At 39.9% G+C, this 24783-nt stretch overlaps 1 protein-coding gene and 1 long non-coding RNA gene across 5 annotated transcripts in view; both read left to right on the forward strand.

The window, feature by feature from the left end:
- Window positions 1-7088: 7088 nt before the first annotated feature.
- On the forward strand, window positions 7089-13520 carry LOC144037647 (uncharacterized). Its single transcript, XR_013288980.1, has 6 exons — window positions 7089-7273; window positions 7361-7497; window positions 7736-7851; window positions 8018-8060; window positions 8751-8896; window positions 12753-13520. It is a non-coding gene; the product is annotated as an uncharacterized LOC144037647 (long non-coding RNA).
- A 1497-nt stretch (window positions 13521-15017) lies between these two features.
- Window positions 15018-24783, forward strand: part of hivep1 (HIVEP zinc finger 1) — a 60419-nt gene continuing 50653 nt past the window's right edge. The window contains exons 1-2 of one of the 4 annotated variants that reach the window (XM_077548438.1): window positions 15018-15042; window positions 20699-20836. In XM_077548438.1, coding sequence (XP_077404564.1) covers window positions 20797-20836 — 40 coding nt within the window. In that variant the 5' untranslated portion in view covers window positions 15018-15042; window positions 20699-20796. The other 3 variants (XM_077548435.1, XM_077548436.1, XM_077548437.1) reach the window with 3 other exon arrangements.

Here is a 24783-nt window from a genome sequence, read left to right on the forward strand (position 1 = left end):
ATTATTAGTACTTTGGTGCCTTGGATGCACGTGACCGGTTTTGAGATTTTGGCACAATGCTTCAAGCTGTTTATTGCCTTTCACAACAGTTGAAGTTACCTGTCAAACCAAACAAAACAAAGTGTTGCGTATTGTTTATTTATAACCACACAGCTTTGACTCAAGGCGTCCATTTAACCAAATGCTAATTATTCTGCCTACATGTTACATTCTATTGTATCGTGTCATTACTCTATGTTTTGATTAAGTAAAGTGCAACATCAGAGTGCAAAGGCTTTGGTTTTATATATATTCTCTTCTAGTTCCATGATTGGGTCGATATGCCTCGGGAGCTTTTAACACGTTTAATATACGTAAATTAATTAAGCAAATTTGATTGATGCGTTCCATTAACGCAACCTCAGCATTGCAGTATATACAAAAGCAACTGAAGCACTCTGAGGCTTCCTCCAAGGTACGTTTAAAAAAAAGTTTCTTAGATGCTACAATCCACCCACTAAGTTAGATTGCTTTTTTTTAATGTAACTTTACATCAGAGGGTCATAAAAACAAATGCCCGCTGGTGCTATTAGTTGCTACAACACTCCAGTCTTCTTACTTTCTGAATCCTTCAACCTCTACTTGTCTTTCTTTGCCATCCATCCTTCCGACTGTCTCATTTAGATTTATCTAATCACATCCACTGTCTTTTTTTGGTCTGAAACCTTACATGTGATACTTGGTTTTCCTGTGCCACTTTCAAGTTTGTTTAGTGGTTTATTGTCAATGTGTATACATCATGTATTTCGTTTGGTTAACATTTGGGAAAATTCATTTCCACCCAGAATGTGCTTCGTTTCCGATACTTTCATTAGCCATGTGCAGGGCTGGACCGGCCATCTGGTATTCAGGGCAGATGCCTGGTGGGCCAGCGACTTTTTGGGTGCCAATGTGGTGCTGTTTATTTTCCGCCATTTTACCCCAAGAGACTAGTCCACAATTGAGAGGAAGCAGCACATCAATCAATTTACAATCGGGATGTTCGATATGTTTTAGACCGACACGATATGATACTCAAATCTTCAGTTCTTACCGATGCCAAGGGCCGTCACCATTAGTACTTATGATACATAAAATTTCCCCCAAAAACCCAATGACAGATAATAATAAAAAAAAAAAAAACTTTATATCCCAACTACAGCAAATTTCCTTAAAATTTAATACAATTAATGGCCATTATATTTTTTCAATTTGCTCATAAAAGTTATTTTGCATAGAGCACACAATAAAATTAATTATTTGTTTTTTGGAATAAATAAAATAAGCAAATAATCCAGTGGCCAGAAATAAAAAGTCCCAATCAAAATGTGTGGTTGTACAACTTCTTTTTAAAGAACACAAAATAGGGCTTCAAATAATTTTGTCATATCTACCATGTTAAGAATTCCCCAAACTGTTTAGTGTGTGATGTTTAATTATATCTTGTTTTGAAATCCATGCTTTTAATTTGGAAGGCTGCTCTGTATTTCCGTTTACTGTTTGACGTTCACCGTCCATTACAAATATAATGTAGTATGTATGAAAGCTATAATTACCGTCTGGGGCCGTAAACGGCACCGCTCTATTTTTAGCACCGCAGCTCAACGATGTCAACAATGCAATTAAGTACTCACTTACGTGAGCTAGAAGTGTTACCTCATAAGGAGACACACAGGAAACGAACGAGATGGAAAAAAACTTTTGCCCCCCCGTCCCCCCCCCCCCAGTCTTTCTGGGCCAAAAAAACATTTACACTCACATTCACATTTAATCTTCAGTTAATGTAACATGTTTTTGTAAAGTGGCAGGAAGGTGGTCAGCTCTTGGTTGGCGGCCCTGTGGCAGACGTGCAGAGCCGTGAACCCAACGACCCTCGACCCCATGGCATCTAATTTAGCTCTTCGTGCCCACCCGCCCCAAAGCAGACCATTTTTAGACAAAATGAAAAGTGGTGCTTTGTCTTTGTCGGGCGGGAGGAAATTGACTGTTTCCATTTGGTGGCATGAGACTTTTAAAAGTCCAATACGTGATCGGCATTGTAATGACAGACCGACTTGGCCTCCCCTTCCCCTCCCTAAACATTGTGATTGCACCCCAGACTCCATGGCTGAACTAAACACAATTCCCAACCACACACAATTGTTTTGTAACTTTTGACATTTTGTTGCTATTCCAGCAGCGGGGTGAGCTTTCTTAGACAGGATGTGATTTACCCCCCCCCCCCCTTTTTTTTTTTTTCTACGACACCCAAACCTTCCGCAATGCGACGCGATGACATTAGCACTGAGAAGCTGGCGAGGATTTGAATGAATGCGATGGAATTTAATCAGCACGGCTGAGGATTTATTAGAACAAAGGTCTCAAGTTGTTTTTTTGTTATTTTGGTCTTTAACCCGTGCGACTGGACGTCTGGCTTGCATTCAAACGATGCTGGCAGTAGTTTAATAATCAGCGAGTGAGAAAAGCTGAGCACAACTGATAAGGGGTCAATGGCCACTATATGAGGACAGGAAGTGTTTCAAAAGAGGCCTTGTTGCTTTGGTATTTATGATCTGCGTCCTTTAACTGACGTTAAATCACTTTCGTTTCAGAATTTTTTTGGTGTGTTTATGCAAACTAAACGTACCACTTTATTTTAGATCAATTAGTTTGTTTTTGTTGTGGGTACTATGTTTATTTGTGTGTGTGTGTGTGTGCGCGCGCGTGTGTGCACGTGCGTGTGTGTGTGTGCGCGTGCATGTGTGTGTGTGTCTGAAGAGTTTTTATTTGGTATGTGTGAGTAAGAGGATTTTTGTAGATTTTTTTTATTTTATGGGTATGATTTGTATTGGTGTGTCATATTTTGGGGTATGTGTGAGAATTTTTTGTGAGTGAGAGAAAACTTGTGTTTGTGAGTTTTTTTGTGAGAATGAGAGGATTTTTGTTGATTTTTTAAAATTTTGTGGGAATGATATGTATTGGTGTGTCATATTTTTTGGTATGTGTGAGAGTTTTATGTGAGAGAGCAAACTTGAGTGTGAGTTTTTTTGGGGTGAGAATGAGAGGATTTTGTATTTGTTTTGGGTACAATGTTTATCAGTGTGTTAAGAGTTTTTATTTGGTACGTGTTTTTTTTTTTGTAAGTGTGAGAGTTTAATGTGAGAGAAGTTGTGTTTTTGTGCTAGAGAACATGAGAAAAGATGTACACTATACTCCAAAGTTACAGTATGTGAAATAAGAAGACTTGAGTATCACTTGTTATCGAAGTAATACGTCTGTGACAAATAGAAATGTGACCAAATTAGATTTTAATTTGAGTTTTTTTTTGTCTTTTCATCTGACTAATAACAGTAGTTACCTTGTGTTGACACTTGTTTGACAGTTAAGAATGTTGAAATGTTACTGAAACCATTTTCTAAAGGTTTCACAATGGCCACACTTTGAACTCAGAACAGATGATTTTTATTTCCATTATGTCTCAGGGGGAAAATGTTTTGCAACCTGATCAAATTGGCGTTGAACCAGCGTCCTGCAACGGATTATGTTCCACCTTAGAGGCGCGCATTATTTTTTTTATAGCTTCAACACTTGGCTTTTACTTCTTAGAAACATATACCTGTACATTTTTTGGGGAAGCGGGAAATGAACAAACATTTCCATGAAATCCAAGAATTACCCCTTATGGAACCAACAGGTGGAAGTCACGGGCCTCATAGCCGCTTTGCATATTCAAATGATAATGTAAAGGAGCTACATTTGATAGTATCACCCCCTCTTACTGACCGCTGGGCCACTCGCTGCTATTGTCTTATTGTTTCCGCCGCAGGAAATACTCAAAAGTTTAGCGTGAGTGCAGACAAGAGGACTGCATGCCTGCTTTGTAAAAAAACACCCCTTCAACAATGACTGGAAGCGGGCCAAGTCTTTTGACCCAGCAGATCATTTCACATTATTGACCTTGCCTTTGTGCTCTGTGGTTTGACTCCAGTCGCTCAACATGGACAAGACAAACAGTCCACCAGGCCAATCTCCATCTGAGACCCGGCCCGCTGTCAGAGCAGCGCCGGCTGTCTGGATCTCACTCTGATCTCTGTGTCTGGGTTTACTTAGGGAGAAAACCTCCGTCCAGACCTCCTGGGATGGAATATCCTACACATTTTCCAGCAGTGACAACAAAACAATGAAATCGGAGTCGAGCCGGAGAAGGGCGATCAAATAAAGGCCAAACACGCATGACCTTGTTTTTCATTGCTCCAAATTTAGATCAGACAATTTTGGTCTTTTGAGGAGATTTTTCAGTGACCCGGTCATTGAACCTGGTGGATGAATGAAAAGTGGTTATAAAAAGTCTACACACCCTTTGTTCAATAGGGGTTCTTGTGTGCAATGTGAATCAGCCGGGTACAAAATTCTCACATGAACTCAAATACCCACCTGATATCAAATCACTTATTGTATTTTTAATATTGATGAATACTGACTTACCACATAAACAATTTCAATCTACACTTGTAGCCCTTACTATCGCAAAAAAAACAATTCTTGTTAACTGGAAAAATAAACAAACTCTGAATATCGACCAATGGTCTAACCTCCTCATGAATCACATTTTAATGGAAAAAATATCTGCCTCAAATAAAAAACAAATATCAAAATTGATAGAAACATGGTGTACGTATATACAATTTTTTAACCTAATTCTGGTTACTTAATTCTGTCTGTTAGCGAGAGCCACCACATCGTGATAACTTACATTGATGTTTCTGCATTTGGCAATTTATTATTATATTATATTATTAGTATGGGATTTTTTTTAATAGGTTTTAGGTGAACTAATGAATACACACACACTCGCACGCACGCACACACACACACGCACATACACATAATCACCCACAATCAAAAAAAAAAAAAAATATATATATATATATATATTAAAAAAAAAAAAGGAGAGCAATGATGACATGTCAAATCGAATGAACAATACTGAGCTCTCCAGAAAAAAATAAATAATAATAATAATAATAATATTGATGAATAAAGGCAAATAGTGGACTCAGGCCAAGTTTTGCAGCAGTTAACAAGCTATTTGCGTATCCTGGAGCGCAATCAGATCAGCTTCCCATGCTCATTTCTGCCTATCAAAATCTGGATCCTGCCGGGAAAAATAACCTCCATTGTTGTGTCACAACACCCCCCCATGCCTGTCCTCGCTGCACTAACAATGACAGATTCTGGCAGCCAAATAGGTTCCTCCTTCATCAATGACTAGCGAGTAACCAAGGACTATTGTCTTGAGCTGCAATCGCGTGCAAAGAGAGTGCAGGTGATAATAATAATAAAAAAAAGGATGAGACCGGAAGCAGACCTAAAAGGAGACCACCTGTCAATCGCAGAGTTGAAATTGAGACAGTCGCATTTATATCTACAGACAGGGATGTCGTCAGGGAATTGGAGCCCTTGAAAAAATATCACTTTGGTCCCTGTCAGTCATGAGTCACTGAGCCTTCAAATCGTCACCACTTTTCTACCCTTCACGACACCCGTACCTGCAAGTACCAAATAATCCAGTGGTGGACACGACAAGAAAAACAGACCTGACCTACATTTACAATCTAAATTCTTATTTGTTCCATGAAATTGTGTTTATTCATTACCAACAGTTTATTCTCTTCATTTCGTAGTGTTTCTTTTGGCTGCACTACTTCCAGTTTGTCAGCAGTTTATCCAATCAAATTTCAGCCTCTGTTGCCATGTCAATCTTTGTTTGTTTTTTCTTTGACATGTCCTTCATTTTAATAGTTCAGTAAAATAACAAATTAAAACAGACAAAAGAAACAGACATTCCAGTTCAGTTATATTGATTACAAAGATGACACATTAAAATAACTTTTGAGTAAATTAATTAATGCCATAAAATCTATTTTTTTAAACATTTTTTTCTTAAATAGTTAGAAGCCATACAGACATTAAAAACAATATCTCCATGATAAGCCGGTTAACGTTTAAACTAGAGCTGTCAAACGATTAAATTAATCAAATCGTAAAATTTTGATTAATCACGATTAATCGCTTAATCAAAAAAAGGCTTTTTTAATCCAAAAATGTTGCCCGCCACATTTGAAGAGCACCTGTTCTTTCAACATTTGACGTTATGAGGACGTCTTCAACATTTTTTGATCCACTGCACACTCATCCTCGTCTTTTTCTAATCAGTTAATTAAATACGTAATTTAAAATGGATTTTTTTTGTTTGTTTAGATAGTTTGACATGAACAAATATTCTGAATGTCATCGGCAAACATTTACTGCTTAAACACAACCTGTGCTACCTTTAACGTAGCCATCCGCTGTCAAGCTAAAGCATCATCTGCGGTCAAAATTAATAGTGCGATTAATCTGCGTTAATACATGATTAATGCGATAATTTTTTGTGATTAATTAGTTAATGCTTTAACTTTGGCAGCATTAGTTTAAACACACTCAATTTTGTCATTGGTTACAGCTCAGGTTTCCTTTAAGTATGACTATGCATTCACTTTTCTTTTTAAAAATTATTATTATTAAAAAATAATTTACAACATAACATATAAACTCGCGAAAAAACAACTAGGAGGTGTGGTAAGGAATTACAAAATTTTGCCTTATGTATATGAAATGAAAAAAGAAAAAGCGTAATATATGATTTTTCTTTATTTATATATTTTCAGTTTCAAAAACCAAAAAGGATATCCTTGGGCTCAATCGCTGTACATTGACTAGTCTAGTAGTATTATTGGAAATAAACTCTTTAAAACATCACTCCAAAATTGAGTCGAAACAGAGCAGTGACAAAATAAATGAATTATGGTTTCAGGTTCGAAACCACTGCCAAAATACACATATTTAATTAACCATCTGTGGGGACAGGGATTTTGCCACTTACTGTCGACTTAAAATGACATCACAGTTGCGTGGGCTCAGGGAACGACCAATCACAGCTCACCTGTTGTCTGAAGCTGAGCTGTGATTGGCTGGTACCTGAGCGACTGGGGTGTCATTTTCAGTCGACAGCAAGTAGCAAACTGGCTGCTCCCTTAGATAACGCAATATTAATGGCAATGCCGTTTTTAGACCATGGGGGCACATACAACATGTTGTAAAGGTTAATATTCGGTTTACTTTCACTTTTAGAGGTAAATGAAGTTGTTGAAGTCCCCACTAAAGCCCCATGTACCAGCCAAACATGTTTTGTTTTTGTACTGTGGAAAGAATTGTGAGCAACGCCAACCAGATGGTAGGATATCATTAACACAGCATTGTTGTGGACTATTGAAACTGAAGCGTTTTTTAATTTGTTGTTGTTCTCTCTAAAATCCACAAGAGGTCAGCATCTCCTCTCTAATCGAGGCCACTGGCAGTCCACCTCAAGCGGGGAAACCCCACAGCGATTCAGCCTCGAGCAAGTACAGGACAGAGACGCCATCACTCACTTTGACAGTCAATATCCTTTGCAAGCAGGTGATGATCTCCTCTAAATCGAGACATTAGTCACATATTCACCTGAGGCACTGAGGGTGTCACGGTCTGCTCTCATCTGGAGCTCCACAGCACTGTGACACAAACTGGATAATCCGGAGATAAAAGTGATGACTTGCTGCTGTTTAAATAGATTTTAGAGCTAAAAACATGCGTTTTTTTTGTGTGACCCCTTTCATATTTCAAACTTGCATTTTCTGAAATACTTTTTGTGTTTAAGGTCATGGTGGGATGACAGCTGATCACAAGGCATTTATCTGATCAGCGTTGTGAGAATTGATATCAGGCCGAGAGAATGAAGGAAGGAGGAACCGCTGCATATTGCACTCTTTCACGGTTGGTTGTTCAAAACATTACTTTACCCACAATTTAAAACTGTTCTGAGGTGTCCACACAGACCCTGGTGATCAAAAATGATAGCACACATTATATAGATCGTATTTCTTGTGTTGCTGTTTTTTTTTCTTTTTTTTTTCTTTCTTTTCTTGTGTTGCTGTTTTAGGGGTTGGCCCTCTCCGTTCGTCTTTCATACTTCTGGACCAATGGTCAGTCCGGCTTTAGCTGCCAAAGGACTTCATTCTGTGGAAGCGTGAAACTGCCAATGTTCAGTAAACATTTTGGACTGGCGAGTACAATTGAACGCAAGTTTATAAATTCGAATGTACTCGCAATTACATTCGAACATACTCATGACATGAGCACGTTTGAATGTATTTGTGTAGGCTAAATGCTACAAACATAGCATATTTTCCCATAGGAAAAATGCCAAACCTAAATCATGCACTGTCTTCAGACATAGGAATAATAAATCATAAAATATATGAATAAACAATGGTTTTGACTTCATTTTCAAACGTATTAGTATAATGTGGCCTAATATCCCTTGCGCATGCACAATACCTCGTGGCTTTGTGGGAAAATTTGCTATGTTTGTACCATTTAGCCTACAAGTACGTTTGAACGTACCCGCCAGTCAAAAATGTTCACATTGGCAATTCCACGCTTCCGTAACATTCACTAACAAATGTGTTGATGTACTTTTCAGTTCATTTCAATGTACGTATAAACAAAATCCCCTTCATGACACGGCCATTTTGTCTCACCACCTTGTCTACGTTATTGGATCCAAATTCCTTTTAATCGGGCTCATGATTTGTAATCTGCGGAAGCAACGCAACTATTTCTCAGTAATGCATCAAAACTTATTGGGTTATTTTTGACCCAACTGTTTTTAGAGTGCAGACCTGAGGAAAAAGAAGGAAAGTGGAGGAAAATGAGGACTACCTGATCTCGCTCTACAGGATGAGCGATTTGCTGCTACAATGGGAAACTCTAGCAGATGTGGACGGAAAAAGTGATGACAGTCATCTCTCACTGCCAGGTAATTAAATCTCTTGCAATGAATCTGTGAAGATGGCTGTTTCATGTCATATCACATACATGCTCATGTTTTGTATTGTAGCACAAGTGTTAATATAGAATATTCTAAATAATGTATACGAATGGCAGAGAAGTGTCCGTTTTATGGTTATTTTAACTCAGCATTTTATGAATGATTGTAGTTCTAATATGCTGTGCATCTTGGGTAAAAGATGCGGTCTGATGAGATCCGAAATTTGCTCGCAGTAAGAGCACAATCACAGATTTGTGCGTCAGGTACTACTAATTGCTATGATATAAATATACTCTCAATAACTAAAAGTACTGTGAATACCGAATGCTAGCACGCACGCTAACTTTTCAGTCTGTACTTGTCAAACTTTGGTAAAAACAGAGAAATGTCCTTTGTCTCTAGAATAAATTGCTTTCCCCTTAGTTCCCTTCCTGGTGAAACGAGGCTTCCATTTCCCTTTCAAGGGATGAAAGTACCACGATTCTGCGATAAGAATCTTCGATCTAAGTCACAGAGGGTGGCGCAGACGCATTTTAACATTGCAGCGATAAGGCTGGCCTTGTGTCAAAGCCCAGATAGCATCACGCCGCATGCAGCGAGTTGTCCACTACTTTAAAGTCACAGGTCCAAAAGATTTCCTCCTTTGTGCACTCTGCCGCGCTCTTATGTAATGTGTTTGTGTCAGTTGTAACTGTGAGGCGTCTGGGGCTTTCTTGATCCAGATGAGTTGTGATATAAAAAAAGCTTCTTGTTCATCAATAATGGATTCACAGTGAACACGTCAAAACCCGACATACTACACCAGAACAGTTATATAACGCTTGGATGTCAGGCTAAATGCTACGGAAAGGCACATTGGCCCTTTTTTTAAAACGGGGGGAGACAATGACGGCTCTCTCGAAGCACCCCACCCTCTGCAGACCTGGCGGCCCCCGATCTCGACGTCCCTGCCCTGACATTTTGATGGAGCACACAGAGGTCTGTGGCGGTAACAAGCCACCGCTGAGATGTCGCCGCTCATTTGAGCACGGCAGCCGTCCCGCCGCTTTCAGTGAACCAGGTGATGGATACGGGCACTTTCATCTCAGCCATTACTTTCAGTCTGCTGGCTGGCAATGGTGACCTTTCCTCAAATGTTGCTTTGGAAGTACGTAACGCTTAGCTAAGTTGGTGTGAGCAGGAATGTGACAATGATGGCTGGCAGAGTCCACAGGTTGCTGAGCACCGATTAACAGCACTTAAGGCAAGTGTAGTGTTATGTAATAAAACTTAATAGCGTGTTCCTTGCTAAATAGTGGTCGAATGTTTGAGCCCCAGCTACATCGCGGGTATTAAAGCTATTGTTTTAATAGGTTTTTACAACAATATCTTCATGCTAGCTTTAGACCGGACACATAATATCACATCACGCCACATCTCAATAGTAGGGGCATCTCCTCTTTCATCAAAAAATGCCGTGTCATTCTAGCGTTAGCTTAAATTAGCATGGCTTGTAACTTAAGTACGTTAGCGACAATTACTACCAGGTTCGGACCAGATCGGGTTTAAGCAGAGAAGTAGAGGGGCCTCACCTGCTCGGACAAAAAAAAAAAGTTCGGACATCGCTAGTTAATCTGGTGTTGCGTGGTTATGTTATTGGGTTAGCTGCTAAATGCTATCTTGGTTGACAGTTCAACAGCTGTTCACAAGACAATACACTTACCATATACTTTCTTGCTCAGAGTTTTTGGCTCAGTTCCGGCTGGCTGTTGTATACCACTCACACACCACAATTGTTACTCATGATGTCCCACTTAATATATGTTTTTTTTGTGTGTGTGTGACAATGCAACATGATTATGATGTGTGTAGGTTGTAGAGTACACTGAAAAACATGCACATAAAAAAATAGCAAGTTGTAAATAATAGAGTATTGACTTTTTGGTAGTTGAATGAATGCTAAATTTCAATATAAGTAAAAAAAAAAAAAATAAATAAATAATAATAAAATATGTATATATTTTTCCCCAAAATCACCCAAAAATCACTTTCAACTCATCTCACAGCACAGGACAATCACTCTGGATTATCTTTCCGAGACATCTTAGTCTAGACTTCTTGAACCCTTGATCAAAAGGGAAAATACTCACATTTGGGCTAAATGTCCGACTAAGTCTACTTTCACTCATTTATGATGACGCAGCTCATTTAAAAAATGATCACTTATTGCTGAACGAATATTACAGCAGGACAAAACCTTCCCATCTATTTCTCTGCTGTGCGTGGAGATCTTTGCCCTGATTTTGCACAAATTCTGCCCATGAACTCATTGATCAATGCATATATGGACGGCCTGTTATATAGTGTATATAAATTAGGCATCATCTAAAGTTGTAAAGCAACTTTTCACATCGGTGAAAGTCTTTTATGTTTTCTTCCCAGAGATAGGATGTGTGTGTGGGTGTCAAGATAGTGGGGTAAAAATAAAGAGCAAACAGAATGAGTCACCCTTCCCTCAATCCCAGTCTGGTTATAAATAAATCCACGTCGACACGCGCACATGCATACGCTTCCACACGCGTGGCTGACATTACATAAGCCTGCGTGGGAAGTGTGACGCGAGGCATGTATAATTCATGGATGTGGGGCTGAACTCAGGGGTAGGTCTTGTACCAAAGAGAGCCCCCGAATGCATCACTTATTTTTGGCGGGATTTCCATCACACTTCTGGAGAGTGTGATTTGAGTGTTAAATCAGTTAGGTGGAGTGGGGAAGTGTGAGGTGAGAGGTCGCTCCGAAACTTCGCAGCACTGAGTTGTTGGCAGATGACATGACGTGAGTGATGTTCTGACTTTAAAATTATTTCAAAGATGGGGTTACAAGCCCATCTTTGAAATATGGAATATGGATGAAGCAGCAAAATTCACCTTTAAAAAAAAAATCTATCTCAGGGGGCAGCCATTTTGCTATTTTCTGACATCACAGTTGCTCATCAGGTAACGACCAATCACGGCTCAACTATTGAGTGTCACATGACAAAACTCAGAAAACAGGTGAGACGTGATTGGTTGTTACCTTAACACTGCACTGAGCAACCGTGATGTTATTTTCAGTCGACAGCAATTGGCAAAATGGCCGCCCCCTGAGATGGATAAAAATGGGAATAAATCAGCAAAATGCACCCGTTTTCATCCATCTCATGGGGCAGACATTTTGCCACTTACTGTCGACTGAAAATCACATTGCAGTTATCAGGGCTCAAGTAACGACCAGTCACGGCTCACCTGGCTTCTGAGTTTGAACATGTGATCTTCGCAAGCTGAGCCGTGATTGGTTGTTACCTGAGCCATTGCGATGTCATTTTCGTCAACAACAAATGGCAAAAATGGCCTCACCATAAGATAAATAAATTGTGGATTTTTGTTGCTTTATTATTCCTATTCCACAAATGAAATAACTAATGGGGGCGCATAGAACAAATTATTTTATTGTAAATAACATTTTGAAATTGACTTTCACTTTAATGTATTAATGTTGGCAGAAGAAAATTTGCTGGCCAAGTAATAGTTATCAGTTGCAATGTATTTTTTTTTAATCTATAATGTGCTCAGAAATAAAAACAAAATAACTATCATGAAAGTGCTAAAGTTCCACTCTATGACTATTTTGCTAATTAAAGACACTTAGGAAAAGAGAGAATCTGGAGCAAGTCCATGGTCAGGTGCAATATATTCCTCTTTTGTCCACAGGGGGCGCAAAAGTCTTTAGAATTAATTTGCTGTGTATTGTGTGATGGTCATCGGCACAAATATTATGAATAATTCCACAAAGGTCTAAAACTGAGTTGTTTGTGTTTGGTTTGCAGCACACAAGAACGGTGAGCCATGCACACTGAGACATGCAACGGAATGCATTGCGCCCAGGAGGCTCCTTCTGCAGGCTGGCCTCAGGTCTCTCTCTTCTCTCAGCCTCGGGCTGTGCACTGCCATGATGTTCCCCAGAGCCTGAGCACATGGGGACAAGAGAAGGTTATTAAGTGCTGCATGTAACTCATAAATCAGCTGATGGATGAAGCAGCAGGGGAGCTGCTTCCGACTCCTCCTCTCCTCTCCTCTACTCCCCGACTAATACGGTATTTTTCCAACAAACCCAGTGGGTTTTTTTTCTCTCTCTCTCGCCCTCCCTCCTCCTATTTTCTTTTTCCAGTTGAAGGTCTTAAAGTAGAAACAATGCAGCTGATGGGATTTTTCCTTGTGTTTTTCCCCTTCCTGCAAATGTTTTCCAGGCTTTTAAAATGTAAACAAGCAAAAAGAGTTGTTCTTTTATGAAGGCATCGCTTTACATTAATTAATGGTCTGGGTTTAAACTCTCTGGATGCATCATTAGGTACACCCACAGAATCCAACACAAGAGCTATATTAAAAACTCTCACTGGCTAGTGGCTATATATTTCACTTTTTAAGTGTATTTTTTTTTAATTTATGAGAATAAAGCGTAATTGCACATCCACTACAGTAGGTGGCAGTGGCACGCTCGTTAGACAGTCTGCAAGGAGTTTTAGCTTTTCTTCTTTTTGGGGGTTGTATGGCAAACAAAAAACAAAAAAATTAAGAGCTAATTTAAACCTATGGGGAAAGAGTCACTACAGAAATAGCATTTCATCACATTGTGTTATGTTGACTTTTATACTAATTAATCAAATCTGAGTTGCTATTTTATTATCACTATGCATTTTTTAAACGCATCTCTCAGCTAGTTAAAACTCCAAAACATCAGGACCATCGCTGCACATTTGTCTTTTAGACACATTAAATGCAACATTTTTTCCCCAATAGAACTCAAATGATTTCCTTTTTGCTCCTTCCACTCATCTGAAAATGGCGTGCCAACAGGCTCTTGTCATATAAGCATTTTCCCTTATTAGCAAAGCCAGGCCTTCCCAAAAGCAGGAATTTTCCTCCCTGCGGTCACGTCACTGGAAATGTTGACACTAAACCAGGCTGCTCCCCCCCAAAAAAAATAAAAACACTCTCCTGCTTGAGGAGCAATTCCAGCCTCTTCTCCCTCGCCCTTCATCCCGTTCTGTGATGACGATGATAACGATGATGAGATATCATCAGTTTCATCTCACAAATGCATATGCAGCTTCATTCCTGAATGGCAGCAAAGTCTAAAAAATGTAAACTGTTGTGCATTGATTTTAGATTGTAAATGGACCCTATATGTTTGAATCTGAGTGTGAATGGTTCGTTTATTGCCTGGCAATTAGCTGGTGACCACCCGTGACCCTAATGAGGCCAAGTGCCATTGAAAAATGAATGGGTAGATGTGGGTCAACTGGGGACACTGACATAAAGCCAAAGGAATAGCTTTTTTTCCGAAAAGCATACTTTGAATGTCTGGAATGAACCACTTTGGTAAAATGGGATTACCTCAGCTCCATTTTTTCCGAGAAATACTGCATTTAAGGTTGGCATTGGGGAAAAAGTAATTTTCTTTGTGCTGGGTACTAGATTCTTCCACTTGGTGCAGTCAGTAAAGTGCTTCCATTTCTGTTCCGCTCATTCAACCCCAAATACCACATTGAGTACTGGACAATGGCTGAAGATGCTCTTAAGTGCAATAGGATCGAGTAGCTTCAGATGTTTCATTTGTCTACTTTGTTGAGACAGTTTTGACGTTCAACCAAGACCATCTCGTTGAAAGAAAAACATTTCTTGAGAGTTAACTATTTTTTAAATTAATCATAAATAAGAATTGGCTATATGGTGTATTGTGTAATTTTAAAGATCTATACATCCTAATACAGCATTTTTCCCCTTAAAATTACATGAAATTAATGGCAATTTTCCCTTCTTCGAATGTCTAGTTCCTGATTGTACAATGGCCACAAGAGGGTATCCAATACTGGTATCGGCCGCCGTTGCGAGTACCGATACCATGAAATAAGAGTTTATTTTCTATAAAGCTCCCCAGCCATGTAGAATGCACTGATGCCTGAGCGTCAATGTGTGTGCGTTTGAGGGGTTTGACACGAGGGAGGAGTCTCGAGCATTACCAAGGCAACAGCCTCAGTTATGTAACGTCATATGGTGTTGTGAAAACAAGGCATCCAGCAACGTGTTCCTCACAGCATGGATGAAAACGAAAAATTGGTAAGTTTCAGTGTTGCTCTTCTCGTTAGTTAGCACAATCATTTTTTATCTATACAAATTGCATGAAAAACAGTTGACGTAGCCTCACTAATCCACGATCATAATCAGAAATATCACCAGTGGTTAGGCTTTTTTTTATTACGGGGATTTGTGGCTGTTGAATACTGTCTTTGAGTGGTCACTTTCAATAAATATCTATTTCTGAGTTTAAAAAAAACAACCAAAAACGAATTATAATGAACATTACATACATGAAAATGATCACATTCCCTCCACACAAGAGGCTGTTTGTTGTGCTGGGCAGCTGCGCTTATGTTCTCTACGATATTATTAGCATGAGTGTCAGTCACTCACTGTGATGCAACAGAGAAAGTCCCCCGTCTTCACACTTAATATATTATTACATTGACAACAGGCTTAATCAAGTTTGTACGACGGCGTATTAGTACGTCAAAAAAAAAAAAAAATCAGTGTGGGGGCAATATTCCGAGAAAAAAAAACATTCAAATTTGCCACTTTATAAAGTCACACTTTATAAATTTGCAAGAAAAAAAAACTCGTACGAGAAATACACGTAGCGTACTACTCGAATGTTTGTTAAAATTTGTCCATTTTAGTTTCCAGAGTTATTATTTACACATTCATACATTTGAGGTATTTTTTTGTACAAATATTAAGTTGATGTGTCAAATCTGCTGCTTTCCGTCATTCACTTACATTTACCTAAAGTATGCTAGCTTCTGATTGGTTCGTGTTAGTCAGCTAAACAGGAAGGGATCAGGAAGTGTTGTTGCTCTAGCTGCCGTGTATGACGAGTAAAGTTTAAATTAAGAATGAATCCGTCTCCATCCTGCCTTTTCATTTTATAAACAGTGTCCTATTAACCACCAACGAATCCTCACATTAGACTATAGCTACACGACGTGTATTTGGCGCAAGTTTCGGATGTTTTTCTCACTTTATAAAGTGGCAAGTTTGCGAGTTTTTTTCTCTGAATATTGCCACTGCCCTCTAAAAAATATATATTTATACGTGGCCCTGATTTGCTGTCAAAAGTTTAGTAGTTTTTGAGTTAATAAAATATTTTTCAAGTTTGTACTGTACTGTACTGCAAGGAAAATATGTGAACCACCAGGCAAAAAAAGAAAGTGGCCTACCGAATATGCAATATGAATTCACATGTATAACGGAACATATGGTGTGCCACAGGGTTTAATTCTGGGGCCTCTGCTGTTTTGATTGTATGTGATGCCCTTGAATTCCATCTTAAGAAAACAGTGGCGGTTGTAGTATTTTTTTCCCTGCATATTGCACTCTTCTATCTTGCTTGCAGTGCTTTTCTTTCAGCACTGAACATGATAAATACATCTCCGTTATGATGTGGGCGTGCAGACAGCATGAAGGAGGGGGGATAAACCCCCCCCACATTTTCCATAACTGACAAACTCTGCAACAGCCGTTGTCGTATTAGATGATGATATTTGATCGTATTGGAGGTAGACCGAGTCATTGACGCCCCTCATTAGGACTTACATAATAAAATCAGCATCCATGTTTAGAACTCACAGTACAAAGACAACCTTGTTCCAATGCTTGGGGGAAGGAAAAAAAAAGTTTCTCCATTCAAATGAGCTATTTCAAGTCGACGTAGCCGAAGCAGGTGAGTCATAAAGTGCAAAGTGAGCCAGAAGTCCCACTCTGCAGTCTGCAGGAAGCCTGTAATGCGACAGTGGGTGGCTGTCACACAATCACTTATTAATGGTAATGCTTTACTGCAGTACTCTTGCTTTGCGTTTGTATTGCTCACACCTAGAGTATGAAAAATAACAATTAAAGTTTCAAAGTTTCTTTATTTTAATAACAGTGTCTAATAGTGTTACATGTAGCCCATCCGAAGTGTTTTTGATTTATAAATGCAAAACAGCCACTTTAGTAAGGATGTGTGTGTCTGCCTAAATGAAAGAATGGTGCCCGGGTTAAATCTTTTTACTATATATACACCCATTTCACAAGAGCCCATACTGTTCAGCAAAAAATAGCCTGACCTTTACAGTTCTGTGATGTGTCATAGCCAGGCCAACTCATGGTGGGCATAAAGCAAAGAATACGGGCAGAGGATGAAAATAAAAACATTACGTCATGACGCTGAAGGGGGCCGGCACGGTGATCCAGTGTTTAGTCCTGGACTGGACTCGCTTTCTATTTGGGGGGTTTGTGTGGATGAAATAGAGTTTGCATGTTAGCCCTGGCCTCCTATTGTCTGCTAGGAGTCTAATTAGGAGTCCAAGGTTATGGCGTGTCTTATATGAGGTCATGGTTAGGAGGTCTACAGTTTGAATCTTGACGTTCCAAAAACTTGCATTTTAGGATAGATCTCTAAATTGCTGATTGGTGTGAATGTTTGTCTATATGTGCCCTGTGACATGTTGGCAACCAGTCCAGGTTGTGTACCTCTTACCAGGATGGTATCTAGCTCACCTGTGACCTTAAAGCATGTATGTCACTGAGCAGTGAACCCTGAGGATGTACGCACGAAGCGAATATAGTTTTTGGGTCACGGTTAGTTTGAGGTTGCACACAGTTCTTCTTGCCACAAAGAAATTTGACGTGGCTGAACTTACTGATATATTTTCATAGGAGACAATAGTTTTGGAACCTGATCACCGGTATGCTTGCATAACATCATGGAGTACAATATAAGAGTTTTATCAAACCCAGTTTTGACTGACAGGGGTGTCACTCGTTTTCATTGCCAGCCACGTCATTGTTCCTCAGAGGCAGCGGGGCCGTTATGACTGTGAAAACCATACAAATATATTAATCTCATAAATGTACAACTATAGTTTGATTTATGTTTCCGTAAGAACGGATTTGGTGAAGAAAATGCTTGTAATATCTGATTAAAGTGAATAAAAATGCAATATTGGCACAGATTTTCTACCAAATTTAAATCTGCGCTACCTGGGTAGGTAGGTCACGTCTGTCTTGATACATAGATCACTTTTATCGATAGAGCACATTTATCCATAGGCAGCACATGTTTTGATAGAAAGCACATTTAGCAATAGATCTATCTATCTATCTATCTATCGATCTATCTGCTTTAAAATCCTAAGGATATCATACAAAGGCACAGACGTTGACTTAAAAAAAATCCATCCGAAATGCACTCGTTCGATGCCATGCCTTTAAATACGCAAAGCAAATGGCGGAAGCACACCTAAACAACTCGGGCGAACCAATGCTAATTTGTTTTCTTTCATCATAAAGCGCTATTATTCGACGCGAGTGCTTGTTGTACGAGCAAGTACAAACAGCTCCTTCGGGCAATCCAGGCAGAAAGGCCCGCTGTTGTGTCCCTGCTGCGGGTTAGTGCAAGGGAAAGCCCGGGCGGTGGTGGCGGAGGGGCACAACGTGACCTGACAACAAGGAACCTCCGGGAAAACCGTCAATCCTAAACTATGCGCCGAGGAGAGAGAGGATGAGGCTCCGTCAAGGGGGTGTACGTACAACGACATGTCACTGCTGCTCTATACTTTCACGAAATTCACGCGCTTTCATGGTTGATGTTTAATGTTTTATATGTCTTTTTCGCATTCAAGACGGATAAGAAACACGGGTGAGCATTAGGTTCGGTGAGTAAGTTCAAGTCACGGGCGCTGCGTCCATCGCAAACCTCCCGCTGGCTCTGGAGAACACCCCGTGGCTGGGAGGCGGAGACGGGACCCCCGGTGACGTCAGTGGGCCTGTCTGTTTCCTGCAATAGAAAGTGAGGGAGAAGGTGAAGGCAGGAATCCGGAGCTGAAGCACCTATTTCGTCTCTTTAAAGGTGCGTTATACCTATATTTGCTAAACAACAACTCGTGAGTATAAATAAACCAACTCGGGGCGCGCTTGTTTTGTTTTCATGCGTGTGTTTCCCCTAGTGTGAGACGCTTCCCCGGGTTGATTTTTATTTTTTACTCTGGGCCACTTTACCCTGAAAGCTGCTTTTATTCGTGGTCTCGTCATGCGTGACACCGACATAAAAGTTCACGTGGAAGCCAGGCTGTCCGCGGTGTCCCGGACGACACGACGGGTGGCGCGTGGTTGACCACTACGGCAACTTAACTCTTCATTGTGTTGTTTTCCCCTATTGTAGGTAAGGTCCTAGCTATTTTCCCTCATCTGCGTGCATGTGCTCGGCTGCCGATGCCGATGTTGAGCAAAATGTGCATGCGCACGGGGGGTTTGTTGTCTGAAGGGAAGTGTTCCATTTAGCTGTTGCAGAGACAGCGAGGGGTTTTCCCTGGCTCCTCCCTCTCTTGCAGGGCGTTCACGTGTTGCAACAAAATATGCGTTTTCCTCATGCATCGCCTTGGCTCGCCTCATCCCATGCCGGATTGAGCAAAAAAAGAAGAAAAAAAACTGTTCACAACTCTCTTTGAAACGTGGATCGTCTTCAAATTGACACGCACGCTCATCCATCGCAGTGCGCACATTTGCACATGCTTATTTTACATAATGGCTCTAATGGGACCACGGTTGTGCGTAGATATGCCTCATTAGTCAGGTGTTTTCCAACCAGAAGCGTTGGGGCATCGCAGGTTGCCGTGATGGTGTTTTTCTCGGGTTAACATCGGGGTGTTTCCTCAAACAACACGCACGGAGGAGAGAGAGAGAGAGAGAGAGAGAGAGAGAGAGAGAGAGAGAGAGAGAGAGAGAGAGAGGGTAAGACAGGCTCGCAGACAGACAGACTGACGCGTGCAAGTCTCTCCTCCGCCTCGTCAGCGTCGTCGAACCTGCTCTGGAGAATCCCAAGAGTGCATCCAGGTGAGAGGCTCGTCGTGTGGCATGCATGCTGGCGGCACTTGTAAATAAACGTGGATGTATGCAGGCAGATGATGCAGCCAACAGTGCTGTTCTCATGCGATGATGTCATTGCTCTAGCGCCACATGTAGCAAGTGTATAGAGAAAAAGCATCCACTTGTAGTAAGTGTTATGTAATAACGGCGGAGGGCAAACAAAGGATGGTGCAGGTGTTGATATGCCTCAGCCAGACTTGATAGGGATGATGCAAGGGAAAGAAAGCAGCAACATGCCATTTATTATTATTTTCAACAATGTGATCTCTAAAAAAAATTCTTGATCGTTCTTATGTAGGCATCATATTTTGCAGCTATAATGGGCCTAATGTACATTTTTACAGAACATTTTGTCTTACATCCATATATGTCCTAAATTTGAATTTGCACCAACCCTTACCCCTTTTATGTAACTTACTTTTCCAATGGTTTCAAGTTGTATTGCTTTTTTGTCCTGTGAACTTAAACGGGGCCACGCATGTGATGACGGTTGTCCTCTGTGTCACCCTGAGCATCCGTTGCTGGAGCACATAGAGCTTTTATTGTTCGCATCGTTCACCAGTGAAGAGCAGCAATCGCAGTCAGGCTTTTCCCCCTCGAAACTCAGTGGCAGGTTGCATCTGATGCAGATACGAGGTGGTATACTCGCACCACACAGGACCTCTGAGAGGCCGGTGCACCTGTTTGAGGATGAACCTCAATCAGCAGCTCTGTCCTAGATGAGCACACAGCTGCCCAATGACAGAATACAAGGCCAGCATAGTGTGGAGTTTCTGCGCAACTCATTCGGACTCGTGTGTTTTTGTTGTAGATGTATGCAGATGCCTCCGACACAGGTCACAGCTCCTCTCAAGGTCCGACAATAGCGCCCGGTTTTCCCAAGATGCACCTGTGAACTAAAGAGAAAAGATGCCGCGTACCAAGCAGAACAACCCCAAAAATCTGAAAGGTGAGTTTGCGCCATTGGGAATATCAAAAATGTTTAGTCTCTTCCTTGTGGAGCAGTCTACATGAAATCATCATACACTTAAAAGGGAAGTCCACCCCCAAATTATCTTTACAATAACATGTTCTTTGGCTCCACTACTATTATTAACTCATTCACTGCCATTGACGCCTATAAATGTCAAAAAATCATTTTAACTATTTCTTATTTTAACATTTTTTTCCACTTTTGTTAACAAGAGTATGAAAACCTAGATTTTTTTTTAATAATATTTTTTTTGGGGGGGGGGGTTGCTAAAAATTAGGGGCGTCAGGCGATTAAAATTTTTAATTGTAATTAATCGCATGAGTTCAATAGTTAACTCACAATTAATCACAAATTAAATGTACAATACATTTTTTCTAGGTTTTCATACTTTTGTTAACAGAAGTGGAAAAAAATGTTAAACTAATAGAAATAGTTTAAATGAATTGTTGACATCTATAGCCGTCAATGGCAGTGAATGAGTTAACATGGTATTTGATTAATATTGAGTTTGTGGAATATGAGTTAAGCAGCAAAATCCACCCGTTTTTATCTGTTTCGGGGAAGCTGCTTAATTCATATTCCACAACAGGAGAATCTACCTGCTTTTATCCTCTTAAGTGGGCGGCCATTTTGCCTCTTGATGTCGACTGAAAATGACATCACAGTTGCTCAGGGAATGACAAATCGCAGCTCAGTTTGTGCACGTCACATGACCAAACTCAGAAATGGGTGAGTCGTGATTGGTTGTTGCCTGAGCCCCGAGCAACTGTGTAGTGGCAAAATGGCCGCCTCCCTGAGCTGGATAGAAACGGGTGGATTTGGCTACTTTTCAAATTCCAAACGTATAGTAATCAGAATCCTGTGTTTAGGCTAGTGGGGCTACATGGAACATTTTTTTTTTTTTTTGTTGACTTCCCCTTTAAAATCATCTCTCTGTATTTGATATGTAACATGGAGTAGTTCTACACCTCTGTAAATAGTGAAAAAACTGACAGTGTCTGTCAAAAATTTATTTTGGGAAAAAAAGTCATATTTTTAGTACATGTGTAAGTGTGTCTGATGCTGGGCCATTATTGTAGTCATTTAACTAATTCAAACTCAAAAACGTATGAATACATTTTTTATATTTTGTCCTGCACTACCAAAAACATATTTATACGTTTTTTTTGTTGTTTTTTTTTATGCTAGAGCATATAGAAGGCTTTGATACAGCTTCTGATATGAAGAGGTGGCTTAAAGCAATGATAGTTATTACAAAAAAACGCCAGCAGGTGGCAGCAGAGTATAAAAGATCAGCTTGGGCCATGTTGCAATAAGCTCTTTTTCCAGTGTTTTCAACAGGTTTGTGAATAATGATGAAACTTAGCTATATTCTAATGCTAACTGCTGCAAAACGGAAACAGATACAAATATACTAATCTTTCTTTTGGTAGGTTCCAAGTTTTTACAGCAATAGAACATAGAGTATTCTGTGGACCTTAGAAAATAAGTCAAAATCCAGTAAAACAGCCGGAAGCGAAGGGGGTTGCTTCAGTGAAAATGGCTGGGAGTGAATGAGTCAAACGTGTTACTAAAACACTCAGCCATTTTTTAAAACTATTTGGTTCAACATTTAAGGGAAAGAGCTAATGAAAATGAATATTAATCACCTTGATAATATCCAATAACTTACTTTTTTAACTTGTGCACTTTTTAAAATTTATTGTAATCTCTCAAGAGGAAATTTAATACCCGCTCTGCTGTATACCAATTTTAAATGCGAACCGTGGATAAGCTTTTGACATAGTGGCATAGCATGGTGGACTCGTGGCTTGCACATCTGCCTCACAATTGGGAGTTTTGGGGTTTGATTCGAATTGCCCTTTGTGGAATTGTTCTCCTCTTGCTTGTTTGGGATTTTTTTTCTGGTAAACTGTCCCCTCAAATCCCCTTTTTTTTTTAAACAATTGATTGATTTGGGCCTTTTTCTTTGTTGTTTGGTTGCTGTGTTGTTTGACTCTCTGCCTCAGCATCTTTTTTTGCTTCTTGTCATACTTCACTTTAGTGCGCTATACCTTAATTAGATGTCACTGTCTTCAGATCCACACCCTTCTGGTTGTTATTGTTACGCAACAATGTATTCTGAATTTGAGTCTTATAATTCCATGCTACAGCCTGCAGCAGCATCAGCAGCATCATGCACGATAGATATGGCTGATGGAGCATATGGAAGCCTCAGCATCTCACCACCCATTGGCTGAAAGGGCTTGTGTGTTATGTTGTGAACTGACAGATTCACGTGTCAACAGACGTTTGCTGTTCACAGATCTGGGAGTTGGTAGCGTTGCATGCTCGGTGTGAAAGTATGCATCGTCGCCATTTTCAACAGTTGATCTGCAAGGCAAATTTCTCCGACGAGATGCCTCTGAGCACCTCTTGTTGATTTGTCATATAAACAGACTGTCAAACAATGGAAATTATTATATAATGTAGCGCTGCACAAGACAAAGGAATCAGCAGCCAACTTGTACTTGATGTTATTTTAATGTGCGCTTGTCCTGTGTTTCTAATGAGGGAGGCGGTGGCACTGCAGCTGCTGCAGTGTCTTGTATTTTTTGCATTTGGTGGTGATTCATCTGGACTGGCAAAGATGTTTGTTTGACGGTAATTTGAACAAGATGGAACCCCCACATTCAGAAACTGAAGAATGTTTTATACTTTTTTCCCACTTATTTTTTTGCAGTCGGGAAAAAAAAAATGTCAGCAAGTTTGAAGATGGAAATCCAACAATTCTGGGAACACCCTTGTTTACTTCCTCCCCATCTAATAGCGGAGACATTTCTTTCTGTCTTGTTACTTCTTTTTAATTTGCATCACAGGCTCCCATTTTCATCCATTCGAGGGCCTTACATTTATTAAGCAGGGAATGCTGATGCAGAGGCACGCTGTCACATCCATAAACTCATCTGTGGAAAATGTCTTTTCCTGGAAACTCTCAGAATCCTTCTCACACTCCTACGCTAGCCATCACATGATTCTGTCCCCATGTTTGAAAAATAAACTGACCTTTATTTCCACCAATATAACAATGAACACTAGAACGTCACCATACAAAAAGTCATTTTGAGGGAGCAGGTTGGCTGGTGTAAAACAACCACTGGCTTTCTCATCTGAAATCTACCTGGATTGTTTTTATTTCGACAAAAATGCAAAGACCTATTAATAATATGTCCAAGGCTCGACATAAGCTGTTTCACATCGCTGTTTGTGAGGAAACGTGCATTTTTTTTTGCCTCATCAAAACACATTGAATAGCAACAATGTGGAACATGGTTAGCGAGGAAGTTGACCTTTCTGACGAGTGTTTAGTTTATAGCTGTTGAAGTGTCAACCAAGATAGCAATTAGCAGCCGAAGTAATAACACAACCACCGAGCACCAGATTGTCTAATGATGTTCAGACTTTTTTTTTTCTTTCTCTTTGAGCAGAAGGAGGAGCCCTCCTTCTTCTCTGCTCAAAGCCAGTCCGCTCTAAACCTGGCTGTAATTGTTGCCAATGTACATAAGCTACAAGCCATGCTAATTACAAAGATAACCGAGGAATTACACGGTTAACACCGGAATTAAAGGAATTAAAATTAATTCAATGCCAAGGAGTTATTTATATGTTTTTTCAAAGTCCAGACATTTAGTCCCAGCCCAGGTACATATTTTTATTATTATTATTATTATTATTATTATTATTATTATTATTATTATTATTATTATTATTATTATTATTATTATTATTACTATTATGTGTAAAGTCATAACTTTTGGCTGGAACCACGTTAAAGCCATCCAAGCTTGCACAGCAAAATAAAGCAAATTGATAAATATCTATTTTAGACTGTTGAGAGAAAACTCAACAGTACTCGCTGAACTAAACCGGGAATCAATTACTGT

The sequence above is a fragment of the Vanacampus margaritifer genome, chromosome 17, assembly GCF_051991255.1.
Source record: "Vanacampus margaritifer isolate UIUO_Vmar chromosome 17, RoL_Vmar_1.0, whole genome shotgun sequence".
NCBI lineage: Eukaryota > Metazoa > Chordata > Actinopteri > Syngnathiformes > Syngnathidae > Vanacampus > Vanacampus margaritifer.